Source organism: Coregonus lavaretus (genome assembly GCF_964263955.1).
Source record: "Coregonus lavaretus genome assembly, contig: HAP1_SCAFFOLD_1664, whole genome shotgun sequence".
NCBI classification, from domain to species: domain Eukaryota; kingdom Metazoa; phylum Chordata; class Actinopteri; order Salmoniformes; family Salmonidae; genus Coregonus; species Coregonus lavaretus.
The window spans coordinates 1-20,905 of NW_028165914.1; the positions used below are offsets into that span (position 1 = coordinate 1).

Below are 20,905 nucleotides of genomic sequence, written 5' to 3' on the forward strand. Positions count from 1 at the left end.
CTGCTGGTCATCCCTCTGTTCCCTACTGCCGGTCATCCCTCTGTTCCCTACTGCGTCATCCCTCTGTTCCCTACTGCCGTCATCTCTCTGTTCCCTACTGCCTGTCATCCCTCTGTTCCCTACTGCCGGTCATCCCTCTGTTCCCTACTGCCGGTCATCCCTCTGTTCCCTACTGCCGTCATCCCTCTGTTCCCTACTGCCTGTCATCCCTCTGTTCCCTACTGCCGGTCATCCCTCTGTTCCCTACTGCGTCATCCCTCTGTACCCTACTGCCGTCATCCCTCTGTTCCCTACTGCCGTCTGCTACACTGTACTGTTGTGTTCCTATATGATTGTAGAATGTTGTTATCCAAAATGTTTCTGGATGTGTACAGTATGGATGAAGCAAGATGAGAGAGCACTGCTCCCTGGGCGGCAGGTAGCCTAGCGGTTCGAGGTTTGAGCCAGGAACCGAAAGGTCGTTGGTTCGAATACACAAGCGAGCCGACAAGGTGAAAAATCTGTCTGTGCCTTTGAGCAAGGCACTTAACCTTAATTTGCTCCAGGGGCGCCGTACTACTATTGCTGACCGTATAAAACAACACAATTTTCTGCAGCTATCCGGTGTATGTGACAGTAAAACATTATTTAAGAATGTTGTTATCCAATATCTTTCTGGATGTGTACAGTTTGGATGAAACAACAGTGAGAGCTTTATGGATTGTTTGATTGATTGATTGTTTCCCCCTACAGGGCACCAATAACCCTATATTCCTGAGCAGCATAGCCTTCTTCCAGGACTCTCTGATCAACCAGCAGACGCAGGTCAAGCTGTCTGTGTACGACGTCAAGGACCGCTCTCAGGGCACGGTGAGTAGAATGCTATTAGATAAGATGACATTAAAACACCAAGTAATATGTCAGGGTCCCATCGGATAATAAGCTACTACCACTAGTAGGTCAGTCCCATTCCTCTCATCACCTCCCTTCCCTCACCATCGACCTAGGGAGTGTTGTTATCTTAGATGTCTGTCTCTGTCTCCTTCTCCTTTCTCTCTCTCTCTCTCCCTCACTCTTTCCCTCCCTTATTCTCTCCCTCTCTCGTTCTCTCTCTTTCTCCCTGTCCCTGTCTCTCTTGCTTTCTCTCTTTTATTCTCTCGCTTTCTCTCTCTCTCCTGACCTAGATGTATTTATTGGGCTCAGCTCTGTTTCCTGTGAAGGAGCTGCTGCAGGAGAAGAACCACAGGTTACACCTGACCCTGAGGTATGAGAGACAGACAGGTTACACCTGACCCTGAGGTATGAGAGACAGACAGGTTACACCTGACCCTGAGGTATGAGAGACAGACAGGTTACACCTGACCCTGAGGTATGAGGGACAGACAGGTTACACCTGACCCTGAGGTATGAGAGACAGACAGGTTACACCTGACCCTGAGGTATGAGAGACAGACAGGTTACACCTGACCCTGAGGTATGAGAGACAGACAGGTTACACCTGACCCTGAGGTATGAGAGACATACAGTCACGTCTACCATAAACACCTCTGATCAGTCACAGCAATGGAATTGAATCAGACAGGTTTCGTACGTCAATATGATTATAATTATCTTCATATGCCATGCCTTTGGTAAGGTGGCAGGTAGCCTAGCGGTTAGAGCGCTGTGCCAGTAACCCGAAAGGTCGCTAGTTCGAATCCCCGAGCCGACGAGGTAAAACAAAATCTATGTGCCCTTGAGCAAGGCACTTAACCCTAATTGCTCAAGGGTTGCTGTTGTATCGGGTGTATCCTGCTTGCTGCCAATGTTCACTAATCTTGTTTAATTCTTTAGTTATCAATGGCTGACCCTGGCCGTGACCCCACTCTCTGAGGGTGTCTCAGGGGGAGTTGGGACAACAAACATTTCCAATTCACACATGCATTTAATACAAACTTGTACATGTGTGAAATAGGACAAATATAAGCACCTAAATTATTATTATAACAGACAAGAGGATGCTTAAATGTATGGATCCATAGTCATGTAAATGTAAGGCCTATACATTTTTCAGATAGATATTTTGATCTGTCATATAGTTTGATCGTTGCTGCTGTTTGTCCATTGACTGTAGATTGTGATGCTGGGGGATGCAGTTGATGTGTGTTATTGATGAACAGATCAGCAGAGAACAAGCAGGTGGGGAACATTACCATCATCGCCTGGCAGATAGAGGAGAAGAGGGACCAGAGGACACTGCCTGTTGCCAGGTTACCAGACACCATCAACGGCAGGGTGAGCTTCCGAGACGTCCGCCGGATCCCTACCGCTGACACCAAATGTCAGACACCTGTGACCTGTGAGACCGTGGCCAGGGTTAGGGGGGTGTGTGTGTGTGTGTGTGTGTGTGTGTGTGTGTGTGTGTGTGTGCATCCTGCGTGTGTGACTCTTCTATTCCCGTGTGCCACAGACCGTGCTTCCGGTGGATGAGAGCCTGACAGAATCCATGGGCGTCAGAGCCAAATATGCATCTTTATGCAAAGATACCCTGCTGAGATCAGGTAGGATGGTACTGCTGGGTCGTTCCCATTATCTCAGCCCACTGACACCACCTCTACCAAAGCCCACTAGAAGAGTCTGTTTCCCCACTGAGCCGCTTTGTAAGCAGGCGCCAATATTTCAGAAGTGTCACCTGAGACAAATGCAGTTAGGTATCATTCTCAGTAACATTTCACCTAATGTGATTGTCTGTTCTAAAAATTATTTTGGCGTCTCTAAATGATTTGAGTGGACGTCCATCCGATCCATTCCTCACGGCTGGATGTTAGCAGGTTTTACTGAGAAATGTCATTAGCTGTGAGAGATCGTTGCTTTTCTTAGACACCACTCTGACGTGAGTGTGTATATCTGGCCAGACATCTGTATACAATGGAATGGGTTATTGTCCTCTGGGAAGGAAATACTTTTTCACACGCTCCTCTTACACTTTAAATCATCACAGAGACATAATATGACCTTCGAACTATGCAGGTCCTTTATAATGTAATACTCGACTGTGGAGCCAAAGAAATGATTCAGAGATTGTGTTAGATGATGTTGAGCATTTTTCGGGTGTGTGCACGTGTGTATGTGCGTGCATGCATGCGTGTGTGTGTGTGTGTGTGTGTGTGTGTGTGTGTGTGTGTGTGTCTGTGTCTGTGTCTCTTGCAGTGTTTGGAGGCACCATGTCCAGGATGTACCGTTTCCCCACCACGGACGGTAACCACCTGCGGGTGCTAGAGCAGATGGCTGAAAGTGTGTTGTCTCTCAACATCCCCAGACAGTATGTCAAACTGCTGCTGGAGGAGGACGCTGTCAGGTACACTACTACACTACACACACACACACACACACACATAAACACACACACATGCACATTTATGACCGTGTCCAGAGATTTTTTAATTGAGAGTGCATTAATAAAATATCACTTAATGCCTAAGTTGCCGAAGTGTGTGTGTGTGTGTTCAGGGTTTGTGAGCTGGAGGAGCTGGGGGAGTTGTCACCATGCTGGGAGAACCTACGGCGACAGATAGTCACTCAGTACCAGACCATCATCCTCACCTACCAGGAGACTCTCTCTGACCTCACCAACTACAAGGGTTAGTACTGTACACACACACACACACACCACTACAAGTAACACACTCACTAACTTACTTCAGCCTCAGATAACTATGTCTAAGGTGCTTGGTTTGTTGTGGTTTAACATGATAATCCTACTCTGTCTTTCCCTTTTCTCTGGTCTTTCTTCCAGGTCCGTCGTTCAAAGCCAGTAACCTGAAGGCAGAGAGGAAGCTGGAGTTTATACCCACCAACCTTCATGTCCAGAGGATGAGGGTGCAGGATGAGTCTGGTTTTGGTGAGCTGAGCCCCATTCCCCGTTTTCCCTCCTGGCTGTTCATGCAGCTCCCCACTTTGGCCTTAATAGTTGTATTATGTTCCCCCAGACCACACGTATGACGTGGTGACCATCGGGGCTCCCGCCGCCCACTGCCAGGGCTTCAAGAACAGCGGCCTACGCAAACAAATCACCAAGTTCGAGGAGGCCAAGAAACAGTGAGTACAGAACCTCACAAAGAGGTGGAACCCAGGTGGGACTAGTGTAGAACCTTGGTTAGAATTTTGTATCGGGCATATCCTTCTTGCTGCCAATGCTCACTAATCTTATCACATTTTTCAGCTAACAACCCTACTGACTGACTGATTAGCTGGCTGTGTATAGGCTTGACTTTTTAAGTCTTTGTTTGTTTTTAACTGACACATTTCTAATCAAGTGAATCCTAAGTCTGCTTTTGCTAGAGAAACACCCTTGTACATTATATAGTTGAGAATCACATCTTGAGAATGATATTATTTATGTGGTTAATGAATGATAACCCAGAACATACTGTCAAATGCAATGCCTCATTTATCAAATCCGCGTACGTCTCTTTTCCTTTGTTCTTGTGCCTGTGCTACTGCATGGTCTGTATTTTGATGGCCGACTTTCTATCTGTTTGTGTTGTCATTTTCTCATTATACACTACATGATATGCTGCTTTTAGCCTTGGCATTTCCCTATGATTATATTATATATTTCTAAGATGATTTTCCGTTTTCTGGCTTTTTAATTTTTCCAATTGCATCTTTATTTTCTAATCAGCGTTTATGAGGAAGAATGGTGAGTTCCTATGTATTCAGATTATTTTCTTTAGTCGTTTTACTCTCCCCACTATTTGTTTGGTTCTTTCTGCACGGAAATAATTGTTGGTTTGCTGTCACTGAGTTTGTTGTTTAGCTGTAAGGCTGTGTCACCTGCCTGTGTTTCACCACTGTTAGTATGCGTCCACAATGGGCGTCTGTGAGTACCATTGTAAGCTACTGTATATTGATAGAGGGTGATCTACAGTAGAGTGCTTGCTATGGGTTTTCAGAGCCATAGAACCACAGAGTTTGACAGATCCATAACAATAGCATTGTACATTCTACATCTTAAACAGAGTCTGCTGTGGTTCTATGGTGTCTAGATAGTGTTGTCTGTGTTCCAGGTGAGGAACAGGCTTGTGCATGCAGATGTAGATGCTCAGCTCAGTCCCCGACCTGCAGAGTAGAATATTCTAACAGAGTTGAATTATTCAGATATGTATATAATGCAGCTACCTGTGTAATCTGTCAAGCAGTGTGAGAGAACGTTGCAGAAGTACAATCTCCTTCAGTTCCTAGAATGCAGTGCCCATTCAGTCTCACTTTCCTGTGTATGCTCTTACCATCTTTGTCTACACGTGTGTGTCTTTAGTGTGTGTGTGTGTGTGTGTGTGTGTGTGTGTGTCTGTATTTACTGTATGTGTGTGTCTATGTCTGTGTGTCTCAGGGTAAATGCTGTGTTCTCTTAACACCCCACCCTGTCCGTCCCTGCAGCAGTGCCCTGTCCAGCTGCCAGTCCATAGTGTACATCCCCCAGGACATCGTCCGGGCCAAGGAGATCATCTCCCACATCAACACCCTGAAGACCCAGGTCAGCTACTACGCTGAGAGGCTGTCCCGCGCCGCCAAGGACCGCTCTGCCAACGGTCTGGAGAGGACCCTTACCATCCTGGCTGATAAGGTGAGGGAGAGCCTCTAGTCTGGTACCAGGTCTGTTGGTGAGGGAGAGTCCCTAGTCTGGAACCAGGTCTGTTGGTGAGGGAGAGTCCCTAGTCTGGTACCAGGTCTGTTGGTGAGGGAGAGTCTCTAGCCTGGTACCAGGTCTGTTGGTGAGGGAGAGTCCCTAGTCTGGTACCAGGTCTGTTGGTGAGGGAGAGTCTCTAGCCTGGTACCAGGTCTGTTGGTGAGGGAGAGTCTCTAGCCTGGTACCAGGTCTGTTGGTGAGGGAGAGCCTCTAGCCTGGTACCAGGTCTGTTGGTGAGGGAGAGCCTCTAGCCTGGTACCAGGTCTGTTGGTGAGGGAGAGTCTCTAGCCTGGTACCAGGTCTGTTGGTGAGGGAGAGCCTCTAGCCTGGTACCAGGTCTGTTGGGGAGGGAGAGTCTCTAGCCTGGTACCAGGTCTGTTGGTGAGGGAGAGCCTCTAGCCTGGTACCAGGTCTGTTGGTGAGGGAGAGTCTCTAGCCTGGTACCAGGTCTGTTGGTGAGGGAGAGTCTCTAGCCTGGTACCAGGTCTGTTGGTGAGGGAGAGTATCTAGCCTGGTACCAGGTCTGTTGGTGAGGGAGAGCCTCTAGCCTGGTACCAGGTCTGTTGGTGAGGGAGAGTATCTAGCCTGGTACCAGGTCTGTTGGTGAGGGAGAGTCTCTAGCCTGGTACCAGGTCTGTTGGTGAGGGAGAGCCTCTAGCCTGGTACCAGGTCTGTTGGTGAGGGAGAGTCTCTAGCCTGGTACCAGGTCTGTTGGTGCTATTTTGCCGACGTTTGTGCAGTGTGTATTTTGTCTTCAGTCATCAACACAGAGATCAATAGATTATTTGACCAATTTAATTTGTCATCATGTGGACGGAAGACAATACAGAACGGCCTCTCTTGCTTGGCTCAATTCCCACTGTGTGGTTCCTATGACCTTTACCCTCAGACTCGCCAGCTGGTGACGGAGTGCGACTGCAAGCTGCTGGCCTCAGCCATCCAGGCACTGAACGCTGCGCGCCCCGAGTACATCGCCTCCAAGGCGTCTCCCACCGCCGACGCCGCCGATCAAGTAGTCCTGCGCAACGACCAGGACACGCTGCTGGCCAAGTGGAGCGTATGCAACAGCCGCTCCTCGCTGCACGACGACTGGCACGAGGAGGAGTGGGTAAGGCAAGGGGTCACCAGGGCTCAGGGGTTCACAGGTCAACTCCAGTTTAGCCTTGGTGGATTAGGAGCACTTAAATACAGTTACAGTATGTAAGGAAGAAAGCAGTGTGTTTACTGAGGGATTTGTTGTGATTGATGTGGGGTGTGGTTTAGTATGTTGGTCCATCAGATGTCTTGACTGAAACGATATCTTTTGTTTATTCTCTTCTCTTCTCTCCTCCCCCCATCTCCTCTCTTCCACTCTTCTATCCCTTCTTCACTGTTCTTCTCTTTTCTTGTCCTCCTCCCCTCTGCACTCCCTCCCCCCAGGAGAAGGTGTGGCTAAACGTAGACAAGAGTCTGGAGTGCATCATCCAGCGGGTGGACAAGCTCCTTCAGAAGGACCGTCTGCCTAACGACAGCAGCAAGGGGGACACTACCCCAGGCGACCAGCAGGGCGGCAGCAGTAAGAAAGGTAACCAGAGTACCAGGGCATTCTGGATCAACCCCGACTGCATGACCCAGGAGGAGCCTTCATCACCACCATCACTACCTTCCTCACCATCATCATCCTCCCTCCTGCCTGCTCTCACCCTGAGTCTGACTCATGCATGCCCACCTAGCCCTGACAAAAACCCATGTAGGTTTCTTTCCTTCTTTACCTTTCTTTCTTTCACTTCACTTGCTTTTTTGCTTTGTCATGCACATTGTCCTATCTTCCCACTGCTATCATATTCATCATATCTCAACTTATTAGAATGGGCCTAACTTGTTTTTGTGCAATATTGTTTCTTAGACATTCTGAAGATGTATATTTCCTATTTGTGAATGGTTCAGTTTGCTCTGTGTTAGGTAGGTCTGTCAGTGTTCATGTTGTATTCTGGGGGCCAGCCAAAGTCCCATTGCTGTGGCCTTCTATGTGCCAGCTCAGCTCAGCCTATGTACTGTAGCCAGCTAGCTTATTATGTGCTTATTGTACTGTACTGTGTGTGCTATCTGCCATGTTGCTGATGGCGCTCCCTAACCATGCATGTGGCACCTCCACCCCTTCCAGATGGCAGCCCCAGTGGCGAGGAGGCTTTCCCAGGTAAGAGCTCTGCCCTGCTTCTGTCCCCTGTCTCTCTGACTGCTTCTAGCTGCAGCCCAGCTCAGTGCTACGGCTTCTTCTAGCTCTATATATCACAGTCTGTATGACATCTCTGTTTGTTTCTAGTACCTTATCAGAGATGAAGGACTTCAAGTCAAATGTGTTGTCACATGTTATTCTCATATTATATGAAGGAGTTACAGCAGCAGTTTAAGGGTCTCTTAGGATGATTTCAATGCAGAAGGGTACATAGTTTATGTTGTGTGTGTGTCTGCCCCAGGGGAGTGGAGCGAGGCGCTGTACCCTCTCCTCACCACGTTGACAGAGTGTGTGGCTATGATGAGTGACAAGGCTAAGAAGTCCATGGTGTTCCTATTGATGCAGGACAGCGCTCCTACCATCGCCATGGACCTCTCCCTGCAGTACAGACGAGACGTGGTCTTCTGCCAGACGGTCAGCACAGTACACATACTGACCTGTACACACACACACACAAGCAGTGAGGTAGAATAATGTGTGTAAATAAAAATGTATGTGACGTTAAAGTGAATGTTGAGTGTTAATATACACGGAGTATACCAAAATTAGGAACTTCCTAATATTGAAGGGTACATAGTTTATGCATGGACTCTACATGGTGTCAAAAGTGTTCCACAGGGATGCTGGCCCATGTTGACTCCAATGCTTCCCACAGTTGTCAAGTTGGCTGGATGTCCTTTGGGCGGTGGACCATTCTTGATACACAAGGGAAACTGTTGAGCGTGAAAACCCAGCAGCGTTGCAGTTCTTGACACAAACCGGTGCGCCTGGCACCTACTAGCTTACCCCGTTCAAAGGCACTTGAATCTTTTGTCTTGCCCATTCACTCTCTGAATGGCACACATACACAATCCATGTCTGAATTGTCTCAAGGCTTAAAAATCTTTCTTTAACCAGTCTCCTCCCCTTCATCTACACTGATTGAAGTGGATTTAACAAGTGACATCAATAAGGGATTCACCTGGTCAGTGTCATGGAAAGAGCAGGTGTTCCTAATGTTTTGTATACTCAGTGTTAATGTTAATATCTGTCTCCAGCTCACTGCTCTCATCTGTGGCTTCATCATCAAGCTGAGGAACTGTCTCCGTGACGATGGTTTCCTAAGGCAGCTCTACACCATCGGCCTGCTGGCCCAGTTTGAGTCTCTGCTCAGCACCTATGGTAAAGTACACATACTCTCCTCACTCACTCACTCACTCACTCACTCACTCACACACACAATTTTGACTGTGTGTTTATTCCAGGTGAGGAGCTGTCCATGTTGGAGGACATGTCGGTTGGCATCATGGACCTACGGAACGTTACCTTCAAGGTGACCCAGGCAACCTCCAGCTCCTCCCCCGACATGCTGCCTGTCATCACCGGCAACCGGGACGGCTTCAACGTCCGCATCCCGTTGCCGGGGACCATGTTTGACGCGTTGCCGCGGGAGATCCAGAACGGCATGCTGCTGCGCGTCCAGCCTGTGCTCTTCAATGTGGGGATCAACGAACAGCAGACGCTGGCAGAGAAGTGAGAGGGGTGAAGGAGTGATGGAGAAGTGAGAGGGGTGAAGGAGTGATGGAGAAGTGAGAGGGGTGAAGGAGTGATGGAGAAGTGAGAGGGGTGAAGGAGTGATAGAGAAGTGAGAGGGGTGAAGGAGTGATGGAGAAGTGAGAGGGGTGAAGGAGTGATGGAGAAGTGAGAGGGGTGAAGGAGTGATGGAGAAGTGAGAGGGGTGAAGGAGTGATAGAGAAGTGAGAGGGGTGAAGGAGTGATGGAGAAGTGAGAGGGGTGAAGGAGTGATAGAGAAGTGAGAGGGGTGAAGGAGTGATGGAGAAGTGAGAGGGGTGAAGGAGTGATAGAGAAGTGAGAGGGGTGAAGGAGTGATATAGAAGTGAGAGGGGTGATGGAGAAGTGAGAGGGGTGAAGGAGTGATAGAGAAGTGAGAGGGGTGAAGGAGTGATGGAGAAGTGAGAGGGGTGAAGGAGTGATGGAGAAGTGAGAGGGGTGAAGGAGTGATAGAGAAGTGAGAGGGGTGAAGGAGTGATGGAGAAGTGAGAGGGGTGAAGGAGTGATGGAGAAGTGAGAGGGGTGAAGGAGTGATGGAGAAGTGAGAGGGGTGAAGGAGTGATGGAGAAGTGAGAGGGGTGAAGGAGTGATGGAGAAGTGAGAGGGGTGAAGGAGTGATGGAGAAGTGAGAGGGGTGAAGGAGTGATAGAGACGTGAGAGGGGTAAAGGAGTGATAGAGAGACAAAGAGGGGTGAAGAGATTGGTGATGTTCCTGTCCCTGTATTGTTGACATGTTTAATGTCTCCTGTTTGTGACAGGTTTGGAGACACATCTCTGCAGGAGGTCATTAACCTAGAGAGTCTGGCCAGACTCAACTCCTACTATGAACAGTTTAAGGAGGTCCTACCTGAGGACTGTAAGTCACCATAAAGTAAATGTCCCTATATGGTCCTACCTGAGGACTGTAAGTCACCATAAAGTAAATGTCCCTATATGGTCCTACCTGAGGACTGTAAGTCACCATAAAGTAAATGTCCCTATATGGTCCTACCTGAGGACTGTAAGTCACCATAAAGTAAATGTCCCTATATGATCCTACCTGAGGACTGTAAGTCACCATAAAGTAAATGTCCCTATATGGTCCTACCTGAGGACTGTAAGTCACCATAAAGTAAATGTCCCTATATGGTCCTACCTGAGGACTGTAAGTCACCATAAAGTAAATGTCCCTATATGGAGGATATTGTTAAGATGTAGCCTATAACATCTCCCCCTCCTGGTCTCAGGCCTGCCCAGGTCCCGTTCCCAGACGTGTCTACCAGAGCTGCTGAGGTTCCTGGGACAGAACGTACACGCCAGGAAGAACAAGAACGTAGACATCCTGTGGCAGGCAGCAGAGGTAGGCCATATTTTCGATGCAGGGCCATGAATGAATTATTGAAGATGATCCTTTTGGGTCTAGTCCATTTCATTCTGTATGGATGTTACTAATGGGGATCCAGACCAGGCCTAACCACATTTGAAGAATAATTTTGTAGTGGCAGCATGCTGTCTATTATTTCCTGGTATCTCTCCTCCCCAGATCTGTCGTCGTCTGAACGGCGTGCGTTTCACCAGCTGTAAGAGTGCTAAGGACCGCACAGCCATGTCCGTCACCCTGGAGCAGTGTCTGATCCTACAGCACGAACACGGCATGGCCCCACAGGTCTTCTCCCAGGCCCTCGACTGCATGCGCAGGTAGGTGTCCATCCCACTGCCTGAACTAAAAATGAAACACACACACACACACACTGCTCGCTCCATATGCTGGGACAGTGCCAACTACAGGGTCTCCTGTCCCCCGTTAAAATATTATAAAGAATACAAGTTATATTTGAATTCTCTGTAATTAGCACTGGTTCCTCATGCATCATCTTTTTTCCTGTTCTCCAGCAGTAACACCTGCTTGTCAGTCTGTCCAGCCAGTTTGCGGAGAATGCTCCCCCATGATGACTGAGCTCGCTTTCCATACACCCACATCATCCCCCTCTCCTCCAACCCCATCCCCCTGTTCTCTGACACTGCTTGCTGAGAGGACAAGAAGGGTTAGATGAAGTGAAGGAGGGTAGAAGGAACAGAAACCTTGTGTAAGGATGGGATGACTCCCAGAACAGAACAGAAGCTCCTTGTTGTCATAAACAGGACCCTGTAAAGTACAGTAGGTTATGTGAAAGATCTGTTGGGTAGTAATGCAATGCTTTCCTGCAGCTTCCTGCATGGTCTCTCGCTCCTCTCTTCACCTGCCACCTTCCCACTTTTTAAGTGCAAGGCATGCTGGGAAGAGGCACGCTTGTGCTGCATGACTTGAGGCTGGCAGACCTCCCCCTTCTCCTCCTCATCCCGCTATTCAGGAAGTGAATCCAAATTCAATGAATTGACTGAAATGGAATGGATTTGAGCACAAAATCCAGCCCCCCACCCCTCATCAACCCCCCCATATCCGTTGTATGTGGTATGAACATGGACAATCATCACTGTCTTCTCTTCTTACCTCTAGATCTTTTCTTTCCTAAAGATGCAGAACATTTCTCTTAATTTTCCTCTCCTCTCTCTCTTTGTCTTCCTCTGTTATGACAATGTATTTGTCTCTGATTTCTCATGTTTTGGTTGGAATTATTTCATTTTTCCGTTTTTCATTTTGGGTGTTTCTTATCCTCGTTTGGGATTCGTTTCTGGCTGAATGGGTCTTATTTTCACATTCCATTCCACTGGCTGTGGCCCTAACCCTAATATTATCACACCCCACCTGCACCATCACTGGTATCTCTCTTTGTTATCCATGGCTGATCATGGCCACCACATATCATTCATATCGTGTATTACCGTCTCCTCCACTCTTATTGGCCACTTTATCCCTGTCCCAATGCACGCGTCCATCCATCCATCCATCCATCTATGCCACCTGTACTTTTTGGCCCTGGCTTCTCCTCCCTCCCTCCCCCTCTTCGCAGCATTGGGACCAGGGAGGGGGTCACCCAGAAGAACCTGAGTGGCCTGTTGCCTGTGCGTGACTTCAGGCTGGACCCCAGCCTCCTGTACTCCCTGCCCCTGCTGGCCCTCAGCCCCAACCTGCTGGTCGTCTGGCTGTTCCTCAGCGTCGCCTACTTCCTGGCCAAGCTCCGCTGCAGCTGAACGCACAGCCCCTCTACCCAACTCTGCCCCACAGACCCACCTACTCTCAAACTCCACTCCCCTCTTCTCTCTGCCCGTTCCCCCCAGTGTGTCCAACAGTCAGGAAGAAAGGCAAAACGTTATTCTGTCAGTCAAGGAGGAAGACAGGGAGTCAGTCAGTCTCTCTCTCTGTCAGTCTGTCTGGAGCTCAGCCGGGAGAACCCTCTGATAGGTCGAGGGCAGACCATGTGTACATGACTGGACTGTATGTGCGTCACTCGGCTAAACTGACAGCTGTTCCACCCAATGGGCAGCCACCTCTCCAGCACTCCTCCCGCCTTGCTCTCTGTCCTAACCAATCCAGTCAGAGCAGGAGGCTGGTCTAAAGGTCTATGTGCAGTACTGTATGAGACTGTTACTGTCAGTGTTCTGACATATTTCTCATTTTAACACCCATTGTTTTACAACAATCAAATACAAACTGAGAGTATGGAGAGAAACTTTGTGAAATATAGCCGCTAAGAAGTTTTAACTGAATTTAAGTTTTGTCACAGTTGTCCTTGAGTATTTATAATGCTGCTTCCCAACTCATGACATGATTATAACCATGCTAATATGATAATATGACATCATGGATCCTTTGGTTTTGCACAGAGCTTATTTTCAGTCATACAAATGTTCTGGCTTGCTTGATGTTTATGTCTTCCATAAGGTTTGCATACAGCATAAGCCAAGGGAAGGCTTGGCTGTGCAATATCAAGCTGCTAATGTTTTGATATGGCAGCCATTTTGTTGTTCTTCCTCAGGTCTTCCTACTCTTACAGCAGGAGAGACTCGTGTCGCTTTCACTTAAACCAATGCACTTTTTATCAACGTTGTCGTCGTCTTAATGAAGATTATTATCTTGTCTTGCCAATTGACACTGTTTAATCTTGCGTCGGAGCAATTTGAATTGGCTAAATCTGGGAATGTATGATATTTCAGGGGAGCTTTGTTGGCTTGTTTGATTATGCAGTGTAGATATATATCACTTGCTGGATAGCATTTATTATTGGACAGTATTTTGAGGATTTTTCGCAAGTGTTTATTTTTCAGTTTATCAGATTTCGTGTCGGTACATAGTTCCCTATTTACTACAGAGTTTGTATATATGAATTAGTTATTTGTTTGAGAACCTATAAGGGTTGCAGTTATAGGGAAATGACAGAGAAGATGAAGAGATTGTACATGGGCAAACCTCAAATGGCACCCTACGACCAAATGATGCACTACCTCTGACCAGTAGTGCACTAAATATAGGGGATAGGGGATGATTTGAGACACAGCCCATGCTTGTTGTGCCAAATGCTTTAGCCAGGTCTCAGATAGTAGATACAGGTCTTGGATCTTTATCCAGGTCAAAGTGGGACTTCCAGAGCTCCCAGCAGCCCAAATCCAACCCGCTTCCACAGAGAAGTGCCCTAGAAAGGGAGATTTGATTGCAAACACTTTGGGTTACTTCCAAGCCTTGCACTTTGGGCTTCCTGGTCTCTGCCGAGAGTCCATCCACCATTATCATATACAGTCGCTGCTATCTACTCCCATAAAAATATGATTAGCCATCTAATTGTATATGCACTCATTAATACAGTGGGGAGAACAAGTATTTGATACACTGCCGATTTTGCAGGTTTTCCTACTTACAAAGCATGTAGAGGTCTGTAATTTTTATCATAGGTACACTTCAACTGTGAGAGACGGAATCTAAAACAAAAATCCAGAAAATCACATTGTATGATTTTTAAGTAATGAATTTGCATTTTATTGCAAGACATAAGTATTTGATACATCATTACATTTTACATTTACATTTTAGTTATTTAGCAGACGCTCTTATCCAGAGCGACTTACAGGAGCAATTAGGGTTAAGTGCCTTGCTTAAGGGCACATCGACAGATTTTTCACCTAGTCGGCTCGGGGATTAGAACCAGCGACCTTTCAGTTACTGGCACAACGCTCTTACCCACTAAGCCACCTGCCGCCCATCATCAGAAAAGAAAAGAAAAGCAGAACTTTAATATTTGGTACAGAAACCTTTGTTTGCAATTACAGAGATCATACGTTTCCTTTAGGTCTTGACCAGGTTTGCACACACTGTAGCAGGGATTTTGGCCCACTCCTCGATACAGACCTTCTCCAGATCCTTCAGGTTTCGGGGCTGTCACTGGGCAATACGGACTTTCAGCTCCCTCCAAAGATTTTCTATTGGGTTCAGGTCTGGAGACTGGCTAGGCCACTCCAGGACCTTGAGATGCTTCTTACGGAGCCACTCCTTAGTTGCCCTGGCTGTGTGTTTCGGGTCGTTGTCATGCTGGAAGACCCAGCCACGACCCATCTTCAATGCTCTTACTGAGGGAAGGAGGTTGTTGGCCAAGATCTCGCGATACATGGCCCCATCCATCCTCCCCTCAATACGGTGCAGTCGTCCTGTCCCCTTTGCAGAAAAGCATCCCCAAAGAATGATGTTTCCACCTCCATGCTTCACGGTTAGGATGGTGTTCTTGGGGTTGTACTCATCCTTCTTCTTCCTCCAAACACGGCGAGTGGAGTTTAGACCAAAAAGCTCTATTTTTGTCTCATCAGACCGCATGACCTTCTCCCATTCCTCCTCTGGATCATCCAGATGGTCATTGGCAAACTTCAGACGGGCCTGGACATGCGCTGGCTTGAGCAGGGGGACCTTGCGTGCGCTGCAGGATTTTAATCCATGACGGCGTAGTGTGTTACTAATGGTTTTCTTTGAGACTGTGGTCCCAGCTCTCTTCAGGTCATTGACCAGGTCCTGCCGTGTAGTTCTGGGCTGATCCATCACCTTCCTCATGATCATTGATGCCCCACGAGGTGATATCTTGCATGGAGCCCCAGACCGAGGGTGATTGACCATCATCTTGAACTTCTTCCATTTTCTAATAATTGCGCCAACAGTTGTTGCCTTCTCACCAAGCTGCTTGCCTATTGTCCTGTAGCCCATCCCAGCCTTGTGCAGGTCTACAATTTTATCCCTGATGTCCTTACACAGCTCTCTGGTCTTGGCCATTGTGGAGAGGTTGGAGTCTGTTTGATTGAGTGTGTGGACAGGTGTCTTTTATACAGGTAACGAGTTCAAACAGGTGCAGTTAATACAGGTAATGAGTGGAGAACAGGAGGGCTTCTTAAAGAAAAACTAACAGGTCTGTGAGAGCCGGAATTCTTACTGGTTGGTAGGTGATCAAATACTTATGTCATGCAATAAAATGCAAATTAATTACTTAAAAATCATACAATGTGATTTTCTGGATTTTTGTTTTAGATTCCGTCTCTCACAGTTGAAGTGTACCTATGATTAAAAAGTACAGACCTCTACATGCTTTGTAAGTAGGAAAACCTGCAAAATCGGCAGTGTATCAAATACTTGTTCTCCCCACTGTATGTAGACTAGTGGTGTTATCATTTTCCAGCCCCGTAGTCTCTCTCTCCATTTTAATCAGTATAATACCTGTCTTCAGTGCTGTGTTACATCCCAAGACGGCCACACTCAATCCAATCTAAAGTGACCTACTAAAGAAATGGACCATCCGTCCCAAAATAGCCTCCTCTGGGAGATTGTCACGCTTGTCTTACTTCCCCTCCACCCCCCATTTCCAACATCTAGACCCCCACAATGTAAAACTGGAGGCATTCTCTAGTCTCTGTTGGTTCTGTTGGTTGAGCTATATGCAAGCTGGTTAGGCCTCTCACTGGTATGAGCGCTAGGCTGGGTTTGATAGCTAGGTTAGTTCAATGGTTTGGTTTTGAAATTCAAATATTCTTTTTTTTTTTAACTGATTTTGTGCAATGTTACTGTTTACATTATCGACAAATACTTAAGTATATGCAGTATTTCTTTGTCAGTATTCTACATGATTTACATTTTGAATCTTGTATATCCATATTGTAAATAATAGAAATGTATAAAATCAGATCATCTATTGATAAGTATGCTGTTGTAGAACTACCTCTATTGTCCCATGAAAACACCATCTAAGTGACAGCCAGGGGAGAGAGCTGAGAGGGACCAGAGGAACATGTGTTCCATGAGAGCAGCACCCAGGTTCTATCCCAAATGGCACCCTATTCCCTACATAGTGTACAACTTTTGACCAGAGCCCTATAGACCCTGGTCAAAAGTAGTGCACTATATAGGGAATAGGGCGCCATTTAGGATGTAACCCCAGTATGTACAATATTAGGATGGTGTTTGCCTCAGCCAAATGTGAAATAGCGCCTCCTGCTGGTTGGTAATGACACTACAGACGCTTGTCCCCCAGTAGCTCCAGTAGGTCCTATGAAAAGAGTTGGATTGCTCCATTCTGGGGATACATGCAATTAGGAGACCATTCTGAAGTTGAAGAGATTTGCAGAATGTGCTGGTGGCAGTTTGTTCTGTTGGTGTATTTAATTCCGATGAAGAAACACACTGTTAAACATGTAACCATAGTGACGCTAAATCCAGGAATATTCCAACTAAAACCATGTTCCTGACTCAAGTTTTATTTTTCTGTTTCTCTTGAATTCCTTAGAGCTTTTGACTATAGAGAATATATTTATATTGTGTTGCATTATATTTGAATGCTTGTATGTCTAAATGCTTACATGTTTGCTAAATATATGTATTCTTATAGAGAGTTTATGATGTGATTATGATTATTACATCATCGTCATGCAGGTGTCAATTTATAATGAGAGGGAAGAATTCTAGTTGCTGTTCCAGATATCTTTGTGTTAACCCTTGGTCTGGTACTTTGCCCAGTTCCAACCCAGTATCAGGATTGCTTAGATGACCATTTATGAATATGTTCTGAAATAGTATACGTTTCTCCCTCTCTCTCTCTCTAATGCTTCTCTCTGGACAGTGCAATAACAGTCAGTTAGTCAGCAGCCCAAAGAATCAGCTTTAATGTTGTTATGTAATAAATGTCATGCCAAATGTATCACAGAGGCGAAGGTGTATATTTCACTATAGAGTATTTGAATAGTGCAGTTCTCTGTTTGCCCGGGAATGGAACTGTTGCATTGAAATTAGAATGTATAACTTTTTTAGTCTGTGTGTTTGCTATTGCTCTTGTTTCGCTTTATCTGTGATGCTCGTAACTCTATCTAGGAAGCACGTCTTCTGTACACAGTATTAGTGGTCTGTACCCCTCCCTCCAACCCCATCCCGATATTCCCCATTTCCCCCGACCATCCGTCCAACCGTTGGCTTTAGCTGTTGCCCCTATGTTTCTTTGACAGTGGCGTCAGTGTGTTGGTTGGGTTTTTGGGTTTCTCATTGTCTTTTAACACAAGCCCTTTTTTGTTTTGTTTTCTTCACTTTGCTGTCATCCTCTCTATCTGTGCTTGCCCTCCCTCCCTCCCTCCCTCCATCCCTCCCTCCCTCCTCCTTTTTCCCAGTGAGGGCTGCAGACGGGAGAATACCATGAAGAACGTGGGATGTCGCAAGTATGCTTTTAACAGTCTGCAGCTCAAGGCCTTCCCCAAACATTACAGGCCACCCGATGGAACGTTTGGGAAGGTCGAGACTTGATTTGGATCATAATCTATTCTACTGTATCTAATAGGGACAGCAACAACAACAACAGTATTTAAAAAATGATGCCTTTTTTTCTGCCAAATCAATGTTTAGATGGTCTTCAACCTACGGTAGTTGCGGAAGTCCTGTGGTAAATACCTGTGCACTGAATCTAGTCATATTTTCAATTTCAAACTGCCAAACCATTACTGGTTGAGAAACTATATACAATGTATTCAGACCTCACATACCTTCTAGATTGTTCTGAAGTTGTAGAGAAGTCAGGTGGGACAAGTAACAACACTGTTTGGTTACATCACGTTTTTAGGGTAGTCAAGATAAAGCGAGGAGGTCGTTTTCCTGAAGAGACGGTCACTGATTCTTTACCTCTATACACAGTGATGACTTTGAGTTATTTTCAGAGGTTCAGGCAATCTATAGGTCACCTAAACGTTCATACTGGGACGATGCTACTTCATGTTGACTATGTTAACAGTTGTGTGTCTCAACCCCATAGTTGACATGTAAACTGTGATTCATACATTTGGTTGGCGTCATTGGCCAGAGTCTATGCATTTCAGAGTTCTTATTTAGTGAGTGTTTTACGTATGGACTACACATTAATGTGGAACTGGGCCCAAGTCACGCTAGTCTGATGGACTTGATGAATGAATCCTTCCCCACGTGGATTTAGCAGTACACTAATCCTGTAGAGCAGGGGTTCTTAAACATTTTCAGCTTGAGAACTGACTAAGAAATTGACCGTCCTCCTGTGACCCAAATGGTCCACCAGATGACCCAAATGAAGAAGAAATAGTGCGTGATTATAGATGTATTCTCATTCTCACCTCTCGCATGCCCAGGGCCCACTTTGGAACCCAACTCATAGTTTAAGAAACCCTGTAGAGGGATGTCCCACAGACTGCAATGGCAACCCAAGACCAACTAGAGCTTTCAGTGTCTGATGCGTACCTCACCTATGTACTGTTTCCATATCTGTAAAGCCTGCTTTTAACTTGTGAATGCATTTAGCTGTGTGGCATTGTCTGGCAGCTCACTGTGAAGTCTTAGCACTGTCTTAAAGGGATAGTTCGAGATTTTGGCAAATGAGGCCCTTTATCTACTTCCTGCGAGTCGGGTGAACTCGTGGATACCATTTTTATGTATCTGCGTCCAGTATGAAGGAAGTTAGAGGTAGTTTTGTGAGCCAATGCTAACTAGCTTAGCACAAAGACTAGAGGGCCTCATTGCCAAAATCCTGAACTATTCCTTTAAGACTTAAAGAGAAATATGAAAAAGCTATGAATGTTCTAGAACGATCCACTTCACTCTTTTACCAAGTTCATTTCTGGAAAAAGTAGGGTTTGAGGGTAGCAAATGAAACATAATACATTATATGTAAATATATATAACATTGGCCAGTAAAGGAAATCGAGTCGAATAGATTATTTTCTGTTCTAATTTTGAACCAAGTAAAGGCCAGTAGTAAACCATTTAAACACCCAAGAAGCACATTTCTTTATCAACTATTTAGGAAAATGTTGTGCATTTGTTGCAATGTTATTTTAGGATTGTCTTGTTGGCAGAAGTTGTTGACCAGGGTAAAAAATAAATAATCAGTAAAATTGTTATCGGTATGGGAGTTACATTGTATGTTAATTTGGAAACTGTACTGCTCAACAACAACATCTTTGTAATGTCTATGTTCACCATGAAGCAGCAATGTCAACTTTCTTTTTTACAACATTTAATGAGATTGCAATTGGATACACAATTGAGCCAGAGGAGACTTACAAATGAGTCATATGTTTGTGCATGTATCAAAGTTTCACATATGTTTGTTTTTCAACAGGCACCTCTGTACTGCACACGACAGAATTTACCCATAAGCTCAACTGTGAGATACAGTTTGTGCACATTTATTGTGTTGTGCACTGTAGTGTCTTTCATGCTTATAAATATTTTATTTAGAATTATTGGAAACATATTTTGCTATCTGCAGACTTTATTTTGCATTTATGTACAATACTAAAGGGTATAATTCAATAAGCATTGGGATTGGATTTGTATTTCTTTCTATTGTAATGAGTGCATATCTTGTATCCTACACACAGAGATGGGATATCTGTATAGGCCAGACTATTGCTATAAATGAAGCTTTCATCAATATCTGATGCTAATAAAAAAAGAATGTTCAACATCTTTCTTTTGTCTTTGTAATGGAAGACTTGAAAGTTTACATCAAGATGTTGGAATAGTGGAAAGGGTGTTGGAATGTTCCGTTCTCTCATTGCAATTCATTCTATTCCAGAATCTTATCTGGGTGACTCTAGCTAGAGTGAAATGTCATCCAGCCAGGCCACAGCCACAGCAAAACAAAAGACCTTGTGTCTGGCTACTAGGATTTTTTGTTCTCTGCAAGATGCCACTTGTTATACAGTAGCAAAGGTGTAGAGATATGATGCCAGTGATGTCTGTGGAGCGATCCAAAGACATAGTCACAACTAGAAAGAAACAAGGTTCAACACGTTTTGATTCCTAAAATACAGTGCTACTTGAAGACAATGGCAGCACTATTGGCATACTGCACGCTATGGAGATCAGTGTCTCATTTCCAGAGGTGGAGGTAATTGGGTTTATTTTTCACTTCTCTTTATACAAAGGAGTGCCGGGTAGAATTGCTTGGACAACTGTGTCAGGCCCATAGTGGTCACACACAGTGAATGGAAATCTACTCAGACTTTAGCCCCAGTTGTAACCCTGTATTATTTGTATTTGATAATTAATATTGGACTCATTTAATTTTGACTAAAACATCTCCGGAATAAATATTTTC

General features: G+C 45.7%; 1 protein-coding gene across 1 annotated transcript; it reads left to right on the top strand.

The window, feature by feature from the left end:
• Positions 1-732: 732 nt before the first annotated feature.
• LOC311115294 (inositol polyphosphate-4-phosphatase type I A-like) lies at positions 733-20,265 on the top strand (the record flags this gene model as incomplete). The annotated part of the gene is made up of 20 exons (XM_084190486.1): positions 733-849; positions 1,164-1,243; positions 2,139-2,253; positions 2,429-2,519; positions 3,169-3,316; positions 3,469-3,599; positions 3,755-3,859; positions 3,948-4,056; positions 4,643-4,660; positions 5,398-5,584; positions 6,537-6,755; positions 7,067-7,376; positions 7,791-7,823; positions 8,104-8,276; positions 8,900-9,023; positions 9,107-9,374; positions 10,172-10,269; positions 10,640-10,752; positions 10,936-11,090; positions 17,952-20,265. Coding segments are annotated over 20 exons (2,727 nt in total), but the record flags the coding sequence as incomplete, so codon positions are not given.
• Positions 20,266-20,905: the final 640 nt, after the last annotated feature.